The sequence below is a fragment of the Thermobia domestica genome, chromosome 16, assembly GCF_964235325.1.
Source record: "Thermobia domestica chromosome 16, izTheDome1.hap1.1, whole genome shotgun sequence".
NCBI lineage: Eukaryota > Metazoa > Arthropoda > Insecta > Zygentoma > Lepismatidae > Thermobia > Thermobia domestica.
The window spans coordinates 153,488,653-153,513,066 of record NC_137469.1 but is presented as its reverse complement, the minus strand read 5'-3'; the positions used below and the strand labels follow the sequence as shown (position 1 = coordinate 153,513,066).

General features: G+C 34.8%; 1 protein-coding gene across 1 annotated transcript in view; it reads right to left on the bottom strand.

Annotated features, from left to right (window-relative positions):
* LOC145672659 (uncharacterized) overlaps positions 1–24,414 on the bottom strand; it is a 115,920-nt gene that overhangs the window by 69,236 nt on the left and 22,270 nt on the right. Inside the window, exons 10-12 of the mRNA XM_081741823.1 lie at positions 23,851–24,019; positions 19,382–19,561; positions 16,119–16,292 (exon numbers count right to left, since the gene is read on the bottom strand). Coding sequence (XP_081597949.1) covers positions 16,119–16,292; positions 19,382–19,561; positions 23,851–24,019 — 523 coding nt within the window. The remainder of the gene's footprint in view (positions 1–16,118; positions 16,293–19,381; positions 19,562–23,850; positions 24,020–24,414) is intronic.

Genomic DNA, 24,414 nt, shown 5'->3' with positions numbered 1-24,414 from the left:
CTTCAAAAGTGCACGAACGATAACAAATTCAGAGCTCAAAAGTGTGATAAAGAAATATTAAAAAGAAATATTTTTTTTTCTTTTTCTCAGGTCTCATAGCGAGACCGCGCGCGCGAGTGCTCTTGTAATAATATTTGTGTGCATCTGGAATTACGGAAGTGGTGCATTAAAACAGGATTACCACTGGAATGTTGACTTCTTTATTGTTTGCAGTTTGGCCGCAAGGTAATGTGTTACCCTTTTGTCTATCTTGTTTGCTTTTCAGGCCAGAAGCTGGGTCTATCTAGGGATCGTGATTACGATGAGCGTATTTTGGGTGTCTTTCGCATACAGGATGGGTGTTAAAACCATAGTAAACCTGTAAATCAGAGTTTCATGCATAACAGGAATCTTGTTTATCTTTTTCAAAATTTTAATTTTATTCAATCTAAGACTCTACCGACTGACTAATTTTAGTAAATTAACTTTGTGGCAGGAGGTTGCAGTAATTTAACGTAATTATCAGTTTAAATATTAAGATTCCTCCCACATTTGCATTTTTGAATATTAATGATTTTCGTAATTTATTCATAGTATGCAATCTCACATTCCTCCCGCTCACAAGAGGAAGTTATACCTGGAGGACTCGGTAGTGTCATAGGCAAAGCCGTAAGGACGCGAAGTAAGGATTTTCTTTTTCCAAAGGGATAATATGATTAATATATTCTATGTGCACGGAACGTAAAAGATTTACAGATTAAGGGACTACGCCATAATTGAACGCAGAAGCCGATAAACGGCATGTGCACATAATACTTTATACCGAGAGATGAAACGAAAAGCTAAAAACGACAGAAGAAAAATTAGTGAGACACAAAATGACTTGTATTAGCTCGCGTTATCTCTGTCCCTCTCATGATCTTGGTCTCTCTATGTTATGCTTCTCATACAGTGTCCAGAATTGCTCTCCTTTCTCCCAGGAAATCATAGTAGCATAGCTAGACGTGATGCCGGCAAACAAATAATGATGTAGCCCTTCTTCGGCAGATGGCGTGTCAGGCAGTAAACCTTGCCACTCAAATTGCTGGGCAGGCTCTGGAATGTCATGTCAGATTCGTACATGAGCCTTGTTACACAGTTCCAAGCAACACACCACATACGTCGAAGTTTGCTTATGCAATCTAATGTAACAGTTCAACTTTTACACGTATGAATATTCCCATCTGTACAACGGACTAGCTGTTAGTAGCTTGTATGCAGAACGCTTTCCTAGTCGTTTTACGTCATCATACGGAATGTTTACGAGAATTGACCAGCGTATACAGGTAATCAGTACATTTATAATGAACAAGGCTATTTGTTCCTTATGTATAAAAACACTAGCTAACAGTTAACTTCTGCACTCATGTTATCGATTGTAGCATATCTTATGCTCTGTGTCTTATCTTCTGCGTACCCCAACAATATATGTAATCCAAGTTAATTCAGAACATCCCGTTAGATACGTGCAGTCGTGTGTGGTTACAACTCAGATTACGCGACACCTGCGCCGCACATTTCGAAGGATAGCGTGCTGCCACGTTCGCCGGATCTCTGTTGGACTTCTCTTTGCGCTTTTGTGGAGCCACCTGAAGCGTTTGTGTATAATATACCCGCGTCATTTCAGTAAGTTGTCCAAAAACACATTCACATTTTAGTGAACAAAGCATAACTCATGCCCAACATGCGAAACCAGCTGGTGTCTGCCTGTATAGCCGTTGGCGAAGATCGTTTCGAGCACCTGTTGTACTACTGTGTGTTGTAATATGTAAGAACTTCTCTGTATTATACGTATTGTGTAGCCTCATAAGTATTATTCTGTCTTTTGAATTATTTCGTCAGTAATAACAGACGAAAATCATATTCACGAAGATATTAAATGTCGACTAAAATAAGGGAATTCGTGTTATTATTCGGTTCAAAATCTCTTGTTGTCACGAATTCTGTCGAGGAATTTGAAGCTTAAAATATATAAAACGATAATCATGCCTTTTGTTCTGTATGGTTGCGAAACGTGGTGGCTTACTCTGAGGGAAGAAGATAGACTGAAAGTATTTGAGAACAAGATCCTGAGACGAATATTCGGACCCAAAAGGAACGGGAATGGGGAATGGCGGAAACTTCGTAACAAGGAACTACATAATTTATACACTTTACCAAACATTGTTAGGGTCGTCAAGTCTAGGAGGCTTAGATGGGCAGGTCATGTAGCTAGAATGGAAGAAAATAGAAACGCTTTCAAAGTCTTGACTGGAAGACCAATCGGAAAACGACCATTAGAAAGACCTAGCCGCAGATGGGAGGACAATATTAAGATGGATCTCACAGAGATAGGAATACAAAGTAGAAGCTAGATCCAATTGGCTAAGGATAGAAGTCAGTGGAGAGCTTTTGTGAACGCGGCATTAAACCTCCGTGTTCTATAGACCATACCCTTAGTTAGTTAGTATATCTTCTCGACTAAATCACTGTTTAAAACAACGAATTTACGGTTGCATAATCATATGGTATATCCAGCACACAAGATCTTACATACAAATTTATTGAACTTAAATTAAATACAGTTGAATAACGATTACCCGAGCTAATGTGGACGGGATCTAATTTGGATAAACAAACACTCACTTAATACGGATGTATTCATAAAATTGTACAATATATATTATTATTGTTTATTGGATTATTTCTCTTTATTTTTAATGTATTTATTAATTTTAGTACAGTACCTACATACGTACATAAAAAAAACTAGCCATTTCCTCCAGTGAAAACAGTCACTTTACCAATCACTTGTCACCATTTTGAAAGTTTCACCATGATTTAATCGTTTAATAGCTGTAAACTTGTCTTCAAATGATAAAACAACACGTAAGGTAACTGCAGGTATATACGCCAGTGCAGCGAAATACGCCAAAGCTTGTGCAGGACTGACTGCAAAAGACAAAGATGTTTTCATTTGTTTCACATGTTCCTTGAAATATCAGTGCATTTTTCTTTAAGTCAGTGCAGTGACACCGTTTGTTTGTCTTCTTATGGACCGAAACTTTTCAGTTTGGAACTTCATTTCAACTTTGGAGATTATCGTTTTTACATTTTATCTTTTGTCTTCGTCTTGCGCTTTGCTTATTCCATTTTTTTGTTTCAGCTATGTTGTGTAGTAATATTTGAGTTTCTATAATAAAGACGATGTAAGCAGTTGCAAGATTTATTACACGTTTCTAGTAGTATTCTAGACTTGGCGTAATTACCTGAACATGTTGGTAAATACGCCACTTTGCAACATTTTTTTAACCTTAGGTACAGAGCAGAAGTGACTGGCATCATTGCCACATTTTTCTACACGCGGGAAAGGCTACTCTCCAACACACTTGTCTTGTTCTTTGTGTTCTATGAACAACTAAGGCCTTAAAAGATCCAACACGCTTAACATGGCGTATTTACCTGCACCTACCTTATTCTTTTTCCAACCATTCCTACAAATAGTCACGAACACCCATTGCCGCCCATACTGCTCGGTTGTTAGCCAACATATGTCTTCCGTGATTTTGGTGCAAAAACTGATACTAAAGACGTGCAATAATTAAAGCTCGCCGGTTGAAATGTGGCAACGGCAGGCAGGGCACGTTATATCTACGCTGGTTTCATTTTCCCTTTGTTCCTGAAACAAAAGCATGGAGACTACTTGCTGTTGTAACCACACTGTTTTTAAAAGATTTTTTTTTTGTTTCGATTAAGCTCGGAAACTCGGATAATCGAAACTTGGATAATCAGGACTCTACTGTACCTTAATTAGCATAAAAATTTGAAACTATTCAAGAAGTACGCCTTGAGCCACAAACAACTTTAGCATTACAAACGTTAATACTTCCGTACAGGAAACAAGTACAGTAATAATGCATAGCTAACTGAATTCATCAGGGAATTTTTGTTTTGGTTGTGACGACACACACATTATGTAGGAGAAGATGGCACCTCCTTGTACAGTGTAGAGTTGAGTGTTTTCATAATGAAGCAGAAGCGTCATTTCAGATTTTGCTTGAGAGGGGGGCAAAACCCCTTGAAATAAGTAGTTTCGCGTTTTTCACTGATTTGCTACTATTCTATTGATAAAATCTCTATAAATATCAAACTCAGGGGGGGAAATGCCCCTCCCTTCCCCCTAAATGACGCCCCTGTAATGAAGGAGTATGCGAAAACTAAATCACCCTAATTGTCCGGCGAAAGTTCAGACAATATTTTAATTATCGAAATGTACCCTCCAAGCCAACAATTTTGAACTTGGTGCAGTATTGAAATAAGTGACAATTGAAACTTACAGGAAGCACAGCAGTGGTTCACGAAAACCTGTAACTTTTACTTAAAATATCGAACAGGTGAGGCAAGATGTTTTCCGCAGCCTTCACAAATCGAACCGGCGCGGCAAACAAATCGAATCAGCATGCTTAGAGATTGCTAGGTCTTCACTCCAAAAAAGGAAAGAAAAGAAAAGAAAAAAAGAAATGAGTTTGAGTTGAGTTTAACATCCCTTTCAGCAGCGAGGCTGTATGAAACGGGACATACTGATTAACTTGGAATTCGAATCACCTGAGCTCTCTCAGGGAATCAAACGCGGGTCTCCCAAAAGTGCGTCTTTAACCGCTTACCCACGAAGGAGCTCATAGATAGAAATGAGATACTGATTTGAACGGGCTATGTATCGTTACTAAATGTGTTTCTTACAGTATTATTAAAGTTTATAACGGTAAATCTTATTTTGGTTCACGCAGTAAAACTACCGTACGATTTTAACGGGGAACAACTGAAGTTGCCAACATTGTTCAAGTTATCGATTTTGTAAAACTGATGGGGTTATATCCCCCAACATCTATATTATTAACAAAGAGTGTCATTTTTTTTTAAACGAATAAGAAACTATTAGTGAGAAGTTAACTGGCTTCGTTCCTCGTATAAGTATTAACTAGTAAAATAGAGACAGAATAACATGTTCATCATTCAAATGAATTCGATTTCGATCGTTTCTAAACTAAATAAATAATTCATTTGACCATCCATTCTCAGTTCATGTACTGCTTAACATAGAATACACACTTCCTCTTACCCGGAATAGAATCCTGCTATCATATCTCGAAAGTACATTAGCTACACGTTTTTGATAATTGACTCAAATCCACAATAACTTCGGCCTATACGATAGTGAAAACAATAAAAATTCATGTGTACGTTTCTTCATTTAAAATAGTGTGTTACTCCATGGACAGCAATCACAGTGGCAGTTTCTATATTAAAACAAACTAAAAAATTAGTTTTCGATTCTTCTGCATACAAGAATAAACGCTCATATTCAGAAAAGGAATGAAACTTGTTTTTCTTATAAATAATTGAGAAGGAACGTGAATTTTAGACTATACAGGGTGTTTCGAAACAACACCGACAACATTTGGGAGGTGATTCCTGACACCAAGATAAGACATAAAGAATAGACCAACCTGGGTGCACTAATGCTTCCTTTCGGAGTTATAGGCTGCCGAAGACATGAAAAATGAGCTTTAAAGGACCATTGCACCGAAACTATGGGACCTACCGTAGTCGGTTCCAGGCTTAATTTAAAAATTAGTATGTGCCCTACTCAAATATCGAAGTTCCAGAAACCTGCGGTACTTCCGCATTAATGTTTATAGAGGAAGTTGGTGAATACTTCAAATTATATGCCCGTAGCCAAACTTCTCTATAAAAATTGTTGCGTGAGTACATCAGGATTCTGAAACATGTATTTTCGCATAGCGAACCTATTAGTTCCTAAGTGAAGTTTTGACCCGACTACGGTAGGTCCCACAGTTTTGGAGCTATGGACCTTTAAAGTTAACTTGTTCATGTTGTTGGCAGCCTATAACTCCGAAACAAAGCATTTGTGCTCCCAGATTGGTCTATACTTGTTCTCTTATCTAGGTTTTAGAAATCACATCCCAAACAATGTCGATGTTTTTTGAAACACCCTGTATAATAGAACTGTCATTTGTATTGAAGTGGGGTGAAGCTACTGTAAAATTAGATTTAGAATGTTTTATAATTGCACAATCAACAAGAGAGTTACTCATAATTACTTGTATATATAATACAGTCACTATTTTCCTTAAACGACTTTGACGTTATATAATCGAGTTTTCTAACACATAGGTTTGTGCGCATATTACAAATGTTTTCCCTTAAATAATCCAAATATGTCCCAATTAATTTCTCTTAGCGGATGAAAACGAGCAGACTAGCAAGTTATATATGTATATATAAAATCATGGTAAATAATAATTTCAAAAAATATTCATCCCCTCTCAATTTATCTAATACCGGGAAACATCGCTTTTGGTCTGAATAAATTCTGGATTCAGTTGGGAATATATTCCTCGAAGTACTAAGACATGCCATTTTGGGTTAACTCACTTGTACATCAGTATATTCTGTAATATATAATAAATGGGAATTTAGTCCTTAGAATTTCCGCGAGAACACACATTCAGTTCAGCATTATGAAAACATGAAATAATAAAACAAATTTCAATTATAGTGTCATAGATCGGTGTCATATAAAGTAAGCCGTACTTAGTTATTACCGTGTCTGCTAGTGGCACTAATCTAGATGGTAAGAGAATTCTAATTTAACATGACATTTTTGTAACGATAGGTATCGATTTCTTGTCAGTAACATGTTTTAAATTTAAGAATGACAACGGTAAACACAAATCCTCAAATTACGGAATGATATTGCGTCTCGTAGAACTTTGTCGGGACACCATCTCATAATAAGGGACAATCCTGTGAAATACAGGACGTATACGACCCGTATCTTTTATGTTATGAATAGAATAAAACTATTGAAAAGAACTAGAAAGTGAAGAACATTATTTGTCGAAACTACATTTCTCTGCAAGTCGCCAGCTTTCTCGCTAGGAGCTATTTTGTTTTCATTTTGTTGCTTAGGAACATCGAAAGTTATTAATTGTAGTGTTTAACCTCTGAGATGGCCATATAACAAGGAATTTTCCCTTTTCAATATATGTGGTCATTGAATAAAATTCAATGTACAGTCAATGGAAATACATAACAGAAACTCTATATAAAGCATACTATTTTGTGTTTTTTCCTAAGGGGCTTTCAGTCAAAAATAATAATAATAAAAAGAAACTCTTAGGAAGGCTTTAGAAGGTTTCTATATATAGCCAGTGACTGTAGGTCTGAGGAGAATTGATACGATTGCAGAGTGATCAGAGTAAATAGACGCTCTGTAACGGCCGAGGAAACCTTTTGTTATTACTTTCATTTGGTAATGATTACTGGCTATTATTTTATGTATGTATGTATTTATTTACTGATAATCAACTATTTTCATATTTTAATATTTTGATAATAACTTAAATATTATCAAACCTTGGTGATTAAAGATTACGCTCTTCTTTTGGCAGAGCTGTCATAAGAACTTCTTGATATAATTAATGCTCATGGATGACCTAAATGACCTAAGATAAACAGTTCACACAACAAAACGACAAAAATATTTTTAGAGATGGAAATTCTATTAAGTGGACACACTTTAGAAAGTTCAATAAAATTATGAAGTAGTATGAAAAGAGAGAAGAAAAGTCTAAAATTGTAGTCAGTGTGCCTTAGTCATTCATTCAAAACTTAGTACATTTTTGTTGATGTAATTATTTACATTTATTACTTTTTAAACGTACTTTACTAGTAGTGAATACATCACTCTTGGAGGCATGTACACTGTCCGACAATTAAGTGATAAGAATGATTTCATTGCGACCAAACAAAGATAATGTAATAATACCTGTTTGTTGTTCAAAGTACATCCCTTATGCTTTAATACAGCGAGTGGCACGATCACTCAAGAAGTAGAACGACCTCTGGAACGGTATGTTTGTGGTATGTTCCTTAGTGCCGTTGTCACAGCTGCTTGGATGTCTTCAAGATTGTCAAAAAATTGCTCTTTTAATGGCAACTTCACTTTAGGGAAAAGAAAATAGTCGCAAGGAAATATATCTGGCAAATAGCGGGGTACTGCACCACACACACACTTGTTCTTTGGCCAAATATTCCTGAAGAAGTACTACCCTGTGAACGAGTGCATTGTCACAGATAAGGAACCAGCTACTTAGGGCTGAGTATTGAGGGCGAACACAACGAATTCTCTTCATAAAACGCCTCAAAACATTTAAATAAAACTGGGCATTTACTGTGTGATTTTCTGGTACATATTCATGATCAATGATATCCTTACTGTCGTAGAAACACAGGAACACTCTTTCCGTTTTTGACTTCTGGAGTCGAAGTTTCTTGCGTTTTGAAGATCTGGGAACTTCCACTCGATACTCATACGTTTAGTAGCTGGATCATAGCTTTCACCCTCCGCAACAATGGAAAATAGAAAATTTTATTCCTACGATCATAGCAGGATGTCATGGCCGTAAGCAACAAGCCTTTGTTTTTGTTCCTCAGACAATGAGTGTGCCATAAACTGCGATGCGATCTTCTTGTCAAAATCTTCTACTAAGATCTTAAATTATCTTCGTTTTAACACTTAACTCGTCTGCGATCATTCTTACAGTCACGCAACAATCTTCTTGCATACTTTCATGGATCTTTGCAATGAGTTATTCGTTACGAATAGACAATTCTCTCTCTGCTCCATGCTGCAAGCCTGACGAGGACCTCTGAGTGACAGCTAGTAATTGTGTCGTGTTTTCCTTCATGCTTCGCATGTGACAGCGCAGTGCTGCTAGATTGTAGAGGAGGGATTACTCTTTGGAATATACATACGTACATATTACTTTACAGATTACATCTACTGTTTTGTCACAATAAAATCAGTATCACTACTTAATTGTTGGACTATTTATGTCATCGTTTGGAGAACAAACCTAAACAAACCTAACAGGAAACTCTGCTACTTAATAGTGTGTATTTGCTTATAAAGTAAATAAACAAGTATGCAATAAATAAAGAAACCTGTTCCAACAGAGTAAGAAACTTTCAATTATTATTGGCAACAAGCAGATTACAAGGATAAAAGTGAATAATGCGAATATACCAAAAGCCAGTTAAAAGTGTGTCTATTAGGGGAAATGGCTATCTTTTGCGGCCAAAACAACCTGACTCCGATCAAGAATGGACTGACACAGGTTCTGAATCTTGATAAGTCGAGTGCTGTACCATTCTTGCTACAAAGCACGTCCCAATTCCTTCAGAGATGATAGTCGAGGAAAGCGAGTTCTCCCGTGTGATCAATAGAGAAGATGTGAATGAAGTTCCTGGCCATTCTCTGTAAGTCATGCTGGCTATCTTAGCCATGTAAGAGGAAGTCAAATCATTTTAATAGATGCCATCCCCAGCAGGAAATAATATTTGGACAATGGGCAGGACGTGCTTCTCAAAATTATGATTCAGACTTGAAAGCTACCGTTTCGCACAATGATTTAATAAACTCTAAACAAAATCATGATTTAACTTCCCACACTGTCTCAGAATCATCTCCATGCTCACGATTGGCAGAAGATAGTGCAGATGTAAGTTTTAGATGTTCTTCACACGAACATATGTTCTGTTCTGCGAAATAATGTGAAAATCGATTTATCCGATTACATGTCGTGTTTCCATTGTTCTGCAATCCATATCATGTCGTTCTTGTATATACTATTGAAGTCGTCTCTCAACATTCAATATGGTCTTCCTTATAGCAGCCCTGCCATAAATAATCATTTTACAGTGTTTCAGCGGATTGTTTTCGTGGAAGTCGGGATTCCTCTATGGCAATTAGCTTCTGTTGTAATTTTAATGGCATTGTCTTATTATTTCTTGCAACAATTCTTTTTAGTGTCTGTATGACCCTGTCTGATAGTGTTGTCTTTCGGCAACTATTATCTTTCGCAGGCGAGATCTTGGTATTAATTGTCTACACCTACATGACATTGAAGACAATGGCTCTCGACAGCAATAGAATACTGCTGTCATTACAAACGCTCCTATTGCGCGGGCACAACAATTTCCTCGCTCAGGTCTGTCATTTGAAACACCAACGTCACATCACAACACTCAAGAATGAAATGAATACTGAGAATAGGTGAATAAGATCCGTTCTACATGTAAATAAAACACGATTCCCAATCGCAACATGTATTGTACAGTCAGCGACAAAAGTTCTTTCCATTGGATGAAATTAGTTTCATAAATATCTTCAGAATGGAAGGACAATTTGAGTAGTACAGTTTCCAGCAAATTTAAAAGAAGGCAATTTTCTGTACTTTTCAGCTATACAACCATTGTACATTCAAGTGCTAGCAATATTATTCCCAAAAATAAATTTTACCAAACGGAAAGAACTTTTCTCGCTGACTGTACAATAACGCTCGAAACTTACGTGTGATTGCAGACTACTGTTCACTTTATTCTTTTACTTATGTATTATCGTCATAAAAATTAGTTCTCTGTATCGTCTCGACAACTACATTTGAGAATTTACCTCTAAAAATATCATATTATTCATCTCGGGGGACAGTCGTTTAATATATCTATTACGAGTATCTTCGGACAGCAAGCACATACGTTAGAACAAAAATTAAAATTTGTGGTTTTTCAGCTTTATCTCATTAACCATACATTGCACTTTCATCTTTCTAATGTCATAAAGAATAACGTGTGAGAGTATACCTTAGTATCAATTTCACCTTATCACATGGTGTCAATTTTCAAGTTACAAAAACGATTTCGTTTTTTGTTGAGTATTTTTTGAAAAACTACATTTGAGGCTTTAAACTCGCTCATACCATTTTGTCGTGCTTCTCAAGATCAACTCTTGCTGATGAAAGGGACGCTAAACTTTAAAAGGTGCAATCAAATCATAAATAAATAACATTTTTCCAGAAAAATAAAAAAAATATTGATTATAATTGGTAACGATCGGCTGTTTACAAAAGTTTATTTCAATATATTCAGAAACTGCTCATGAGAATTTACCTTCAAACATGTTATATGTTAAACGCATTGTGATCTGTTGCCAAGTATGTACCTTATATTTGGACATCTCGGTTAAACAGAAAATAAAATGAAAGGGATAATGATAATTTTAGCCCATTGTGATATTGCTGGTGTGATAATGAATACTTTAAGAAGGGTATACATCAGTTCTGGTTTTATTTCAGGAAGTGGCATGATTGTCGTAGAACACAAATTCTTAGATTTACAAATTAATTGGTTTTCTTCATTTTCTCGAAAATTACGCATGACCTTTTGATTCATGTATATCATTTTGTAGAGCTCGGAGTGGCATATGTGTTGCTCGAGGGTATTTTCCCAATTAAACACTAATAATATTGGAGTTAGATAAAATCAATATTATACAATTAAAATTCATTATGTTTGTGAATCTTAATCTCTTGAACCACCCGACCGATCTCATTTAACTTTGACGGTACAACTTAGGGAGGGTCGAATCCATAGTTTTCGGGGTCACTGAGTTAAATAGTGGCACTCCCGATCCCGTTTACATTCAAATTCAGGCTCGCAACTTGGAGCAGGGGGAAATATATAAAAATGATTAAAAAATGACCAATATTAGTGTCGAATCCATAGTTTTTGGGATCGCTTAGATGAACAGTGACACTTTCGATCCCGTGAAACGCAACTTGGGGGAGGGGAAGGGACAGGAGGATATATATATATATATATATATATATATATATATATATATATATATAAATGGCCGATATTAGTGTCAAATCCATAGTTCTCGGGGTCGAACAGTGATATTTCCCATGGTGTTTAAATTCATGCCACTAAAAACAAAAGTAACATAATTCACGGCTACCAAACACGTGAGATAAGGAGCTGTTCATTTATAATTTTTATTTTAACCCAGAAAAGCGAGTAATGTGTGTTAGTTACTACTAAAGACAAGCTTTCACATCACAAAGGCAACAATACCACAGTTTATATGTAATGTTATTAGAGGAACAGAATCTTCCCGTTCTCTCTCTTTCTTTACATAAGTTATACACAGGTAAGCAGTAATAATATCTGTATTATTGCAAACTATATAACATTTCGTTAGAATTAAATATAAGATAGGATTTGTATTGTTTCTCCGATGTGGAATAGACCCTATGTCTCAATTTCATGTAATACTTTTATTCCTATATGATGCTGATTGTATTGCATCTGATATCTATTGAGAATAGCATAAGATGAATTGCTGTAAACATCTTAACATATTATTTCGTAATGCAGTCTACGGAGTTTCTCTTTACTAAATACTGTTTTTGGTCGATAAGATTCGAAAGGCCTTCACATGCAACTGGAGATATTTTCATCAATAGCGAATGACTTTCAGTTAATTGGATAGTTCCATCTTTTTCTAGTTCTCGACGTTTTTCTTCGCTTTCTACATGGGAAGCACACTGAACGTTTCTCAGCATATTTCATTTTCTTCTGACAGAAACTAAATTAAAGGGTCAAGTTACAGATGGACTTTCAAGTGACAAAAAATATAAGCATTTGGTTAAAGTTTTTCGAAACCTCAAAGAATTATTTTCATAGAGCTTTAAACATCGTTCTTTTTTTTTAAAAAAAAAAAAAGTCGTTAGGACACAATTTTAACTAAGTTTTATATTATTATTTGGTTCCGTAAATCTTAAATGATACAGCGGCAGAAAGAAAAGTCTGCAGGTTAATGAATAAATAGTTTAGAAAAAAAAAAACACTTATATAATACTTCGTGTAAAGTATTACACTACAAGGGGTACAAGCATATACATTACGCAAAAGCGATGGAAAACTACTGGAAGCTTTCAAAATGTGGGTGTGAAGAAGAATTGAGAGGAGTAGATGAGTAGAGTGTAAAATTAATTTGAAATTATTAGAAATACTTCTGTAGTTAATTTTATATAATTTTGGGTTTAGCGTCCTTTTCAGCAGCAAGACTATATGAGACGTTTTCCTACAGCTTAATCGGATTCGAAACAGATTAGCTCCCACTGGGAATTGAACTCATGTCTCCAACGTCAAAGGTGCTTATACTAACCGTTTACCTATGAGAGAGCTCCATTAGAAATGATGAAGAAGAAAAGAACGATTTTATAAGTAATTCGAAAAAGGAAGAGAAGCTGGTTGGGACATTTGCTGAGAACCAACTACATCATGAGAGACGCGCTAGAGGGCGTGGTGATAGGAAAGAGAGGAAGGGAACAACGAAGACTACATTTAATGGACACTATCAAAACAAACAAACAAAACATCGTATATGAAGACAAAAAGTTAACTGAAGAAGGTGGTGCATGAAAGCATCTCAGTTACAGTAAGCGGCCTGGCAATAATTAAAATATCTATAATGATGATTGAGTGTAACTTTTATTAATCTATTTAATCTTCCATGAATACGTTCCAGAAGTACTCCAAAACGGTTGTTACCACATGTACCACTAATGGAGACCCGTTTAAAAGTATTAAATTGTTTTTTTCACAAATATTTAGAAGGGTATGTATGATCTTTATTTGTATAGTCACCATCAAGAGATAAATAAAAAAGCAGTGGAGAATATTTATTCTATCATCTCTAGTAACTTTTGTCAACGTCTTTTAATAATAATAATAATAATAATAATAATAATAATAATAATAATAATAATAATAATAATAAGTAGTAGTAGTAGTAGTAGTATTTAATTAGCTATTGTTTGCAATTACATTTAATGTTATTTATGGAAATGTTACTCCTCATAAGAATCTATTATCATTCGGCGTCTAACCTATTCGCTTCACCTCACATCACGTTTTTGCTTTAATCTATAGTATATGTCAATTATTTGAAACTGAATAGTTTTGCTTGAACAACTCCTCATACTTATAAGAAGATTCAACTCTTAAGCGAAAATACTAGATGTTTCTTTAGTAACGAACTTCTCTTAAAGTATAAACTAACAGAAATGAAACGATCACTAACTATGTATTTTAATTAGGACTAAAGATTGCATTAGGGTGAACGGCTTAAGGGTTAAGATAGAATTTTAAACTTCAGTATCTCAGCTGATAATTAACCTAGAGAGATGATTTACATGTCAATTTCTTGAGAAAGAATGGAGCTTCCCAATGAGAGCATTTCATTCATATCAGGGATCTCGCGGCGGAGGAGCAGGGGGCAAAGTTGGGAGTTTTCAGTTCCCTCTAACCTCTTCAACATTTGAGGGGCAACTTCCTCCCAAAGAGACATACGCATAAACTAAATTTGTATCAACAAATATAAATGAATATGCTAACTAGTGATACTCTGTGTATGGTCAATTCACTTTATAGGGATGAATGGGGTATTGAATTTTGCCCCTTTTCAGTGTATATTTTCTTATAAAAGAAAACCGTATATTTGAAATTTGTGGGACGTTGGCAACACTGTTATTTGGCGCACGCAGGAAAAAAATTGACATGTACGCCAGACATTGGGAACAATCATATAAAAATGAAGGGTGGAGCTACAATAACAAGAGAGAAAAAATTCGGAACGTCGTATCTAAAATAATCATTCTGTATATTTGTTGATGGACTGTAGTCTACCCTCAGGTTGGTAGCTCTAGTGATGTCCGTAATTGTCATGAGGACATAAACGATACTTCATAATAATGCTTATGTAATACAGATTCCAACAAGGTAACTTTTTACACCCCATACCCAACTAGTAAAAGAAGAAGAAGAAATAAAAAATTGGGAAAAAGATGTTCCTTTGACTTTTGTAGGACTCTACCAACAGTGTTATTTGTTGTGCGCGAGAAAAATATAGTCTCATATGTATATCACTGGGTTCAATCATACAAAAAATGAAGGTCGAAGATACAATAGCAAGAGAGACAAAATTTCGGAAGGTCGCAGTGCGATAGTCACCCTGTGTATTTTTCGATACATTGTGGTTTACGCCCAGATTGCGTAGCCTTAGAAAAGACCCTAATTGTTACAGGAGCATGAACTATACCTTATTGGAAAGCTTATGTGACACAGATTTCAACGAGCTAACTGTTGTGCCCCAGCGCCATACCCAACTCGTGAAAGAAAAATTAAAAAAATTGGAAAAAGCATGTTTCTTTGACTTTTATAGAATTCTGGTAAAACTGCTATTTATCGTAGGCAGGAAAAAATCTCGCATGGGGCACAAGAGTTACCTCGTTGTCAGGTGGCATGTGCTCATTTGTGTATTTTGATGTTGAGTATTGTATTGTGATATTCAAGAGTGACATTCTGTATTTCTAAACATTTTTTCTATTTGATATCATAAACAGATAATCATTGAGATGTATTTGGTTATATAATCATGTACCTTCAATTGGGTATACATTTTAAATGGAAAGTAGCTTCCAAAAAAAAATCTGCTATAGTTTAGGCTGTATGTCACGTTTATTCTGATTGTTCTTCAGCGTACGTATTTTTCTTTAACTTTTAATGAATATAACATTCTTGCAGCAAATAATGTGTTCTTCAAACTCCCTTTCTGAATACGCCATTTTCCTAATATCTGCTGATTTTGATTTTAAATGAGCTCATAAACTTATAGTCGACCAGCCAATTCGTATCGCACATTCTAGACATTGTTTTTCAGGGAATTACTAAATTATTATTTGCACGTTCTACTTCTTTAAATTATGAAAATTTCTAAAGTCAGATTTATTTTTCTTTGAACCTAAAGAATTATTAGAAATAAATAATAAAATTTTATAATTTTTTTTTTAATTCTATGATGTACCACTATAAACAAATCCAACGTTCTAGTCGTCTGGTACCTGAATTCAAAAACTTATTTAGTTTGAAGACGCCAATTATTTAAATTGTAGTTGAACGTACGAAGAACTGGTAAAAGTTGCAAGAAAGGTCTAACAACTATCATTTTATTAAATTGCTAAGATACAAATAATAAAATACAGAATAATTTGTACAGAAACTATTAAATATTGAAGTATGTTTTCTTTCAATTTTACTTCATTGTAATTCTGAATGTTCTACGGTGACGATTATGACAATAATTATAATAATAAAAATAGCAACAGTAAGAATCCATAAGTTATTTCAAGAGGTAGTTCTCATTGGCTTTCTTGGTTCTATGTGGATATTTATTCCATCAAGCGGTCTGAACACCAATTCAGAGACTACTCTTAGGTCTTCTTTCTTGTCAACTGCAGTCACTTTGAAGTTTCTCAGAATTGTAGAAATCAGAACCTTCTCTTCCAGCATAGCGAACTTTTGTCCTTAGAAAATGAAAACAGATGATTAGGAGGTGCACCTTCAAACAGCTGTCTACATTTTAGGGAGAAAATCCAGTGTTTGTGATTGAGAGATATTCTATTTTAGATTTCCAGAGTTCTTATTATAGTCAAACATACACTTTAAAAAGATCAAAGCTGTTGCAGCAGCAAGGTAGATAGAAATAATTTTGAGACTATAATTGTGATAATCGTGATATGTTAAATATTCATATAGTATCTGTAGATAATTTATAATAACGAAGTTGTCTTCAATATATGATTACTTAGCAAAGATGAGCTTCGAAACTTGAGTTTTATGAATTTCAGTTACATTGTCTCCAGTGAAAAAAGAGAAGAGTTATGTTACGAAAGTAATTAATTACATAGAAAACAAAGTATTAGAAGTATGTGAAAATGATGAAAAATAGATGTATATATAAATTTTGTTTCTTTGATAAATTTACTATAGAATTCTTTTCTAAAGTGTTTATTTATAAATTTCTGATGAAAACGTTCAACGTGCCCATGTAAATTAATTATTTCCTATACGTTCCAATTATATCGAAGGGAAAATTCTAATTATCACGTTCGAAAATTCACCTAAATATTCCGACTGTAGATTTCAACTACAATAGTACGAATTACAAATAATGTTTGCCACTTTTCATTTTCTCATATTTCTAATATTTTATTTTCTATGTAATTAATTACTTTCGTAACATAACGCTTCTCTTTTTTCACTGGAGACAACGTAACTGAAATTCATAAAACTCAAGTTTCGAAGCTCATCTTTGTTAAGTAATCATATATTGAAGACAACTTTGTTATTATAAATGATCTACAAATACTATATGAATAGAAATATGATTTAAAAAAATAAATTTTATGCTACAACGTTCAAAGGTTAATGTTATATTTATTTCGAGTTTATTTCAGCTTGCTTGAACTTTAATTAAACAACACGAACTCTCACTTTGTTCATGGTGCGTCATTCCCTCCTTAATTTACGTGGGAGGAATATTTCAGCTAGCATATATGCCCAAAATAGTACGTTAGAAACTTTAATGTAGTTTTGAACTCAACCTTTAGCAAATAGGACATAATATGCTTCAACAAATATTTTTATTTGAACAATCACTAAATTTATGTAAAAAAATATAAAATAATCACAATAAAACAAAAATAATTAAAGACACAGAAAGCAATAAAACCAAATGAAAAAAGGATATCAAAAATAGTATTCAAATTCTCTCAATAATCGGTTTAGAATTAGACCCTGTTCACTACAATTATAAATCCTATCATATCTCTCAAGCAATTATGAATACAAATGGAAATATACGCTACATAATTAAAGTTATTACGGAAGTTATTCTGAACTAGGGTGATTGAAATATAAAAGAAGTACATAAGATGGTAACATAAATGATGCCATATCCAGATCAGAATTCTTTGCAGGAAAATCATGTTAAACTAGAGAACTTCTGGGAGAAACTATCCCAAGAGAGTGTAGTTTTATTGCAAGTTTGTAATTTTATTTACAAGTTAAGTAATTCTCTAAGTCTACAGTTTTAAATAAAATGTGCTGTATTATTTCATTGCAATTATTAGAATTGAATGTCTTGTTCTGGCTAAGCACCCTAGCCTACCTAACTGAATTTCTATTTTTTCTTTTGTTATACAGAAAAACCCAGAACCAATAAATATCAATAAAATTGAACTATGTATGTAACGTTTTAAACTCAACAATGGAGAGGTCAGTGGCGGCGATTGATCGTTAAAAGTGGGGGGGCAAGACCTGAATATTTGTATATTAATGTTAGTTTCCTTGTTTGTTTCTAACACTATTTGACGAAAGGTTGTATAACTAATAGGATACTATTTTTTTCAGTTAAAATATTGTATAACGTATTTCATATTTTATTAAGCAAATTGACAACGCAAGTAGGGACTAGCCCTTTGTACTTTTAAACAACGAAGGTGTAAGAAGAGATTTGATTTCTTGCTAATGAACATCTTAAAATTCTGTCTGGAAAATTGTGATCGGAGTATTTAATAATAAATTTGCAAAACAAATAAATAGAAAGGATAATATTAATCATAGTAATGAATAATGAAGCTTGTTCTGTAGAAGTTATATTGAAACTGGGGACTAATGAACAACTTATATTTTTAATTCCACATATGCTATTAAATGTATGTTATTACTCTTAGAAAATGAAAGACAGAAATTACTATAAGCATATGCTACGACATTTAAAGAAATACTTCTGCAGCTTTCCGAAACATGTTCGTTGCCATTAGGTGCAGTTTTCACTTTCTTGGACTCATATCAAAATACAACAATACTTAGAATCACTCCACACTCCAGTTATAAAACCTAGAGTTATGTCGAATTCACTAAATTTAATTGTAATACACTCCTACACCCCTAAACACACCACTTCACTCGTATATTACACAGCAAAACAATGTAAAAAGTATGGGAGACCCGGCTTCGATTCCTGGTCGAAGCTCATGTGTTTCGAATTCCACGTTAATCACTAGGTTCCGTCTCATATAGCCTCGTTGCTGAAAAGGACGTTAAGCTCAAAATCAACAACTCAATGGAGAAGGTAGAAGTTGTTTCTTATTACTCTCCTTTTAATCAATATTCCTTACTATTAGAAAGATGAAAGACATTTTAGGAACTTTCGATTTTTGTGCAATTAAAGAATAACTCGTGAAAGACCTTTCTTTTTTTCTGGCGAAATATTCTCTCAATTTGTTTCAAAGCGGCTGAATAAGATATCGAACCCTTGTAAGAAGAAAGAAAAGAATCCTGGAAGGATAATTTTTGGACCATTTTCCGTGGCAATTAAAACGCAATTCTTGTAGTTTCTTAACTCCACGGGAAGGCTTAACCACGCAACGAAAAATATTATATAGCACATTTTTTTCTATGAACCAGTAACACACACAAAAACTTTACATTTCCAAATGAAACTCTATATACATTAATGGGTCACTTCAAAAAAGTGGGGGGGGGCAACTGCCTCCCTTTGCCCCCCCTAATCGCCGCCCATGGGAGAGCTAGATCTACGAATACTTACCAATGCAATTTCTTGGTCCTGCGCTGAATGGAATAAATGCATATGGATATCGATCTTGAACTCTTTCAGGAAGAAAGTTGTCAGGATCAAATTTCTCTGGATTTGGGAAATACTCTGGGTTACGACCCGCGTCATATATGTGAATCATTATTTGAATTCCAGCAGGAATCAGGTACTGTCCTAAATCAAATCGAAGTGCAGCATGAGATCACAATTTTTTGTAAGTGAAAATCATTTATAATTGCATTTTTTAATTATTTGAGATCGTTGAATATTAAGATGAAATGTCGCAAGTTTGGCAAAATTTAAATATAATTTTGTGCTACAACGTTCATTAAGCCGTTGACGAGCTCTGAGGGTTTTACGGTGTGGAGCAAGAGATAAACTTGTGATAGTGAAAGATATATGTGTGCAATGTAAACGTGAAGCTTAGGAGAAGATAGCGGTGAAATCCGTTTTCAGATCGGTTCGGAAATAGTGCTAAAATTAGCAAAAACTGATTTGGTTTTAAGAACATATACATCTTTCAACAATTAATACTAAATTAACCGTTGATTTTTTAAACATTGCAATCATAAGTTAATTAAAATGTATATAATTGAAACAAATTTTTGTAATAAACTAAATTAATGGAATCATCAAGTGACGGATGTGCTTCGCAAGCTGGAAAGAAGCCAGCGTTTAGAAAAACAGTGATTCAGTGCCAAGCGCTAGCAACGGTAGCTGTTTCTTTGATGCTTCTAAAAGTGCTAATGCATTGCCTTGTCCTCATTGCGGAAAACATTATGTGAGTGCCAGAGGTTTAGCTATACATACTGGTAAGAAACATCGGGTTGCGTGTGATGATGATGTTTGCTCTGATATCACCTTTAATGCCTGCCTTCAGAGTAAAACTGCAAATGTTACCGACACTAACAGCAGTAACAACACAAAAGGTTTGACGATTTCTAACCTGGGCAAGATATTACTTTCACTAAGACGCTCGACACATATATTAAGACGTGTCCCAAGAGGTGCTCGATCAACGGTGGCTGACGCACTCGCAGAGGTGTTAAACCATATAACAATTTCAAATGATACAAAAGACTGGATCAACCTTTCCCTATTTCCATTTGTTGCTTTAAGTGCTCCCAAACAATCAGATAAAGTTAAGAATCTGACTACTTGCGTGAATCAGCGAGTTCGCCTCTAGTGCAATATTGGCCATGACGCCTTAACCTGGCCTTCAACGAAGATGAACAAATCTCGATTAAACCACAAATTTTCTAATTTGAAGGTTGTAGAGAATAAACTTGCCGATGGTGACATCCGTGGAGCAGCATGTCTTTTAATTTCTGATGATACGGTTGCGGCTCCGGATACCTCTGTATTGGAGACTCTGTTGGAGAAACATCCTGCCCACCCTGCCAATTTCATTGCGCCGGATGTTTCTGATGGTCAACACATTTTCAAGGAGTTTCGATTATGGAGGTTCAAAAAGCAATTAACTCCTTTCTGTCAGGCAGCGCGGGAGGTCTACATGGGCTTCGTCCTTCAATTCTTAAAGACCTTCTTTCTTGTCAAATGCTGGAATCGAAAGAAAAACTCGTAAAATCCTTATTTGATCTATTTAATTTAATCATTTCTGGAAAAGTACCAACAGAAGTTCGACAACTGTTCTTCGGTGCCAAACTTACAGCACTAAGAGAAAAGGATGGTGGTATTCGGCCAATAGCGGTTGAGAATGTTTGGCGCAGAATATCGCCAAAATTGTATGCTTTAGAATACGTGAGCCAGTTAAGACTTTTTATCCCCCCATCAGCTTGGTGTTTGTGTTCCTAATGGTGCCGAGGCAGCTGTTCACGCAGCCCGAGTTTATTTCTCTTCTACTCACAGTGCTACTAAAGCGGTTGTAAAATTGGATTTTCGTAACGCATTTAATGATCTTCGCCGGGATACTATGCTTGCCGCAGTGATGAATTTTCCTTCAATTTATCCATATGTTTATCAATGTTATGCTCAACCAAGTGACCTGTTTTTCAACGAAACACTATTTCTTCTCAGAGAGGTGTACAACAAGGTGATCCCCTGGGCCCAGCACTTTTCGCTATAACCATTTACTCTTTAGTTAAATCACTGGATACCGAATTAAACATTTGGTACTTAAACGATGGAACAATTGGTGGTGAGCCGAGATAGTTCTTTCATCTTTAATAGAAATAAATAAGAAGGCATCACTTCTTGGCTTGCGTCTTAACTTTTCTAAATACGAGGTTAGTTGTCTTTGAACAGATGAAACCGCATTCGACGAAATCTTTAGAAAATTTAATGAGGCTGCACCAGGCATACGCCCTCTAACAATTCAGAATGCTTGTCTTCTAGGCGCTGCTCTGACGTCAGAAGCACTCACTAACGTGCTACTGAATAAAATATCTACTTTAGAATTGTTCTTCTATCGCCTTCCCTCAATTTCAGCCCATTCAGCCTTTTTCCTTTTACGAGTATCTTTATCAATCCCTCGCTTAACCTATTTTTTACGATGCTTTCCATCTTGGCATGAGAGTTCTTTGCTGAAAAAATATGATACTGTCCTTAAAACTGGCCTTGAATCAATTCTGAACTGCTCCTTAAATGACGACTCTTGGACAGAAGCATGTTTACGTGTTGGCTTGGGTGGTCTTGGTATTCGACGAGCTGTGGATATGGCGATTCCTACATTCTTAGCGTCATACCACGGATATGTGCGTTTAATCGAAGCTCTCCTTCCACAGGGTTATTGTTTGGACCCAGATGGTTCAGTTCAAGAAGACTCTAATAAGTGGGCAAGTTTAGCAGATACAAGCCTTCCGGAGATTAGCAAAAAGTGTTATCAGTCATCTTGGTATACACCAATTGCATGTCAATTACATAATCATTTGTTACAATGTGTTGTTGTTCCAGGAGATAAAGCCAGGCTTCTTGCCGCCTCGTCTCCCGAAGCGGGTGCATGATTGATGGCGATACCTTCTCCGTCTTTAGACCTTAATTTGTCAAATGAAAGCTTTGGAATTGCTGTAGCCTTACGTTTAGGCTTAGCAAATTTTGAGCCTCATCGCTGTCCAGCTTGTGGGGATGAGGTTAACTAACGTGGCCTGCATGGCCTTTCATGCATGAAGAGCGCTGGTAGATTCGCCCAACATTCCTCTGTAAATGATATAATACTACGAGCCCTCAACACAGCTGGAATTCCTTCAATACGGGAACCTTCTGGTTGCTGTCGTTCGGATGGAAAGCGACCAGATGGGATGACACTGGTTCCATGGATGAGAGGTAAATGTTTATTGTGGAACTTCATATGCGCTGATACATACGCTCATTCAAGTCTCCCTCTGTCAGTAATGAACGCTGGAGCTATTGCTAATCGCAGAGAAGCTGAAAATCAAAGAAAATACAACAACCTTCTCGAAAAGTTTGTTTTCACTCCAATTGCTATTGAAACCAGTGTTGCTTGGGGTGCAAGAAGTCTTGAATTCATTAGGGAGGTAGGAAGACGCATTTCATGTGTTTCCGGTGAAGTTCGCTGCACATCTTATTTCATACAGCGCATATCCGCTTCTATCCAACGTGGTAAGGTCTCGTCTGTCCTTCAGTCGGTCCAATAGTTTTTCTTTTGACGTTATAATTACATATTTAAATTTAAAAATTCAATGGTGTTCATATTTAACGTCAAATAACAATGAAATATATTTAAGTTCTATTCCAAACAGTGATTCAACAATGTATAATGGAATCTCAACAATGTTCTCGATTGCCGGCATTTTCAGAAATAAGATAATGTACATACTGTATTTCTATAATATATAAGTATTCCATTCTTTATACAAAGATACATAGTGTAAAGATACGCTTAAAAAAAGTAATTATTGTTTTGAAAAATAACATCTGAAATATGGTGGATAAAATCTCATAGAACGTCTGTACATTAAGGTGAATGTTAAATAGAAATTAAGTAAAATATGTGATGACAAATAATAATAATAATAATAATAATAATAATAATAATAATAATAATAATAATAATAATAATTATTATTATTATTATTATTATTATTACTATTATTATTATTATTATTATTATTATTATTATTATTATTATATCAATATCCTCTGTGATTTTCTGGTAAATATACAATACTACTCAAAAAAAATTATGCTAAATTGATGAACAGAAATAATAACGTAATGTAAATAGCCTACATGCCTACATGATTGCTTATTCCTTTAATCTCCTAGTCAATTAAATAGTAGTAATAATAAAACAAGATGTACTTGATGATCCTACTATGACATATAGTGTCTCCAACCAAAAGGTCTCAGCATATTGGTTTCGATTATCATTTGAAATATAGTTATAAATGATAATGTACACTAGTAAGAAATGCATGGAAGTCTATTTTCAAATTTAGTAATGATTACTAACAATAACAACGTGAAAATAACAAATTATTTACCTAACATGAAATCTTCTGTAGATTTTCTTCCAATAATTGGCACACTTGGATATAATCTCATAGTTTCTTTAATACAACGCTCGAGGTAATGCATTTTGTTCAAGTCCTGCATCATGGCTGGTCTGTCACTATCCTGAAAAATATTCTTCAGTTCTTCATATACTTTCTCCTGAAACAGTGCACTAATATATGAAATAAATTCGTTATATACATTTCACATGAATAAAATACTAACTTACTGACTTGTTAAAAATTCATACCTATATAACTGAAAAGTATAGTTTGTAACTGTTTAGGAATATTTGTTTCTTTCTTTTATTTACTGACAAAGGAAACAATCGACATAATAAATTATTACAGTGTAATTCTAGTTTCAATTGAACTGCTTAGGTGTCAAGTCACCTATCTACAGAGAACAAAAAATTGACTAATGTTTTCATTAAATTCTATAGATAAGTACCTTTTCTAAAAGATTTTTAAAACAATAAATTATAATTATAAACTGCAAAGTTATAATTTAAGATTTAAAACAGCTTAATATAGGCTGAACCTAAATATCTACAC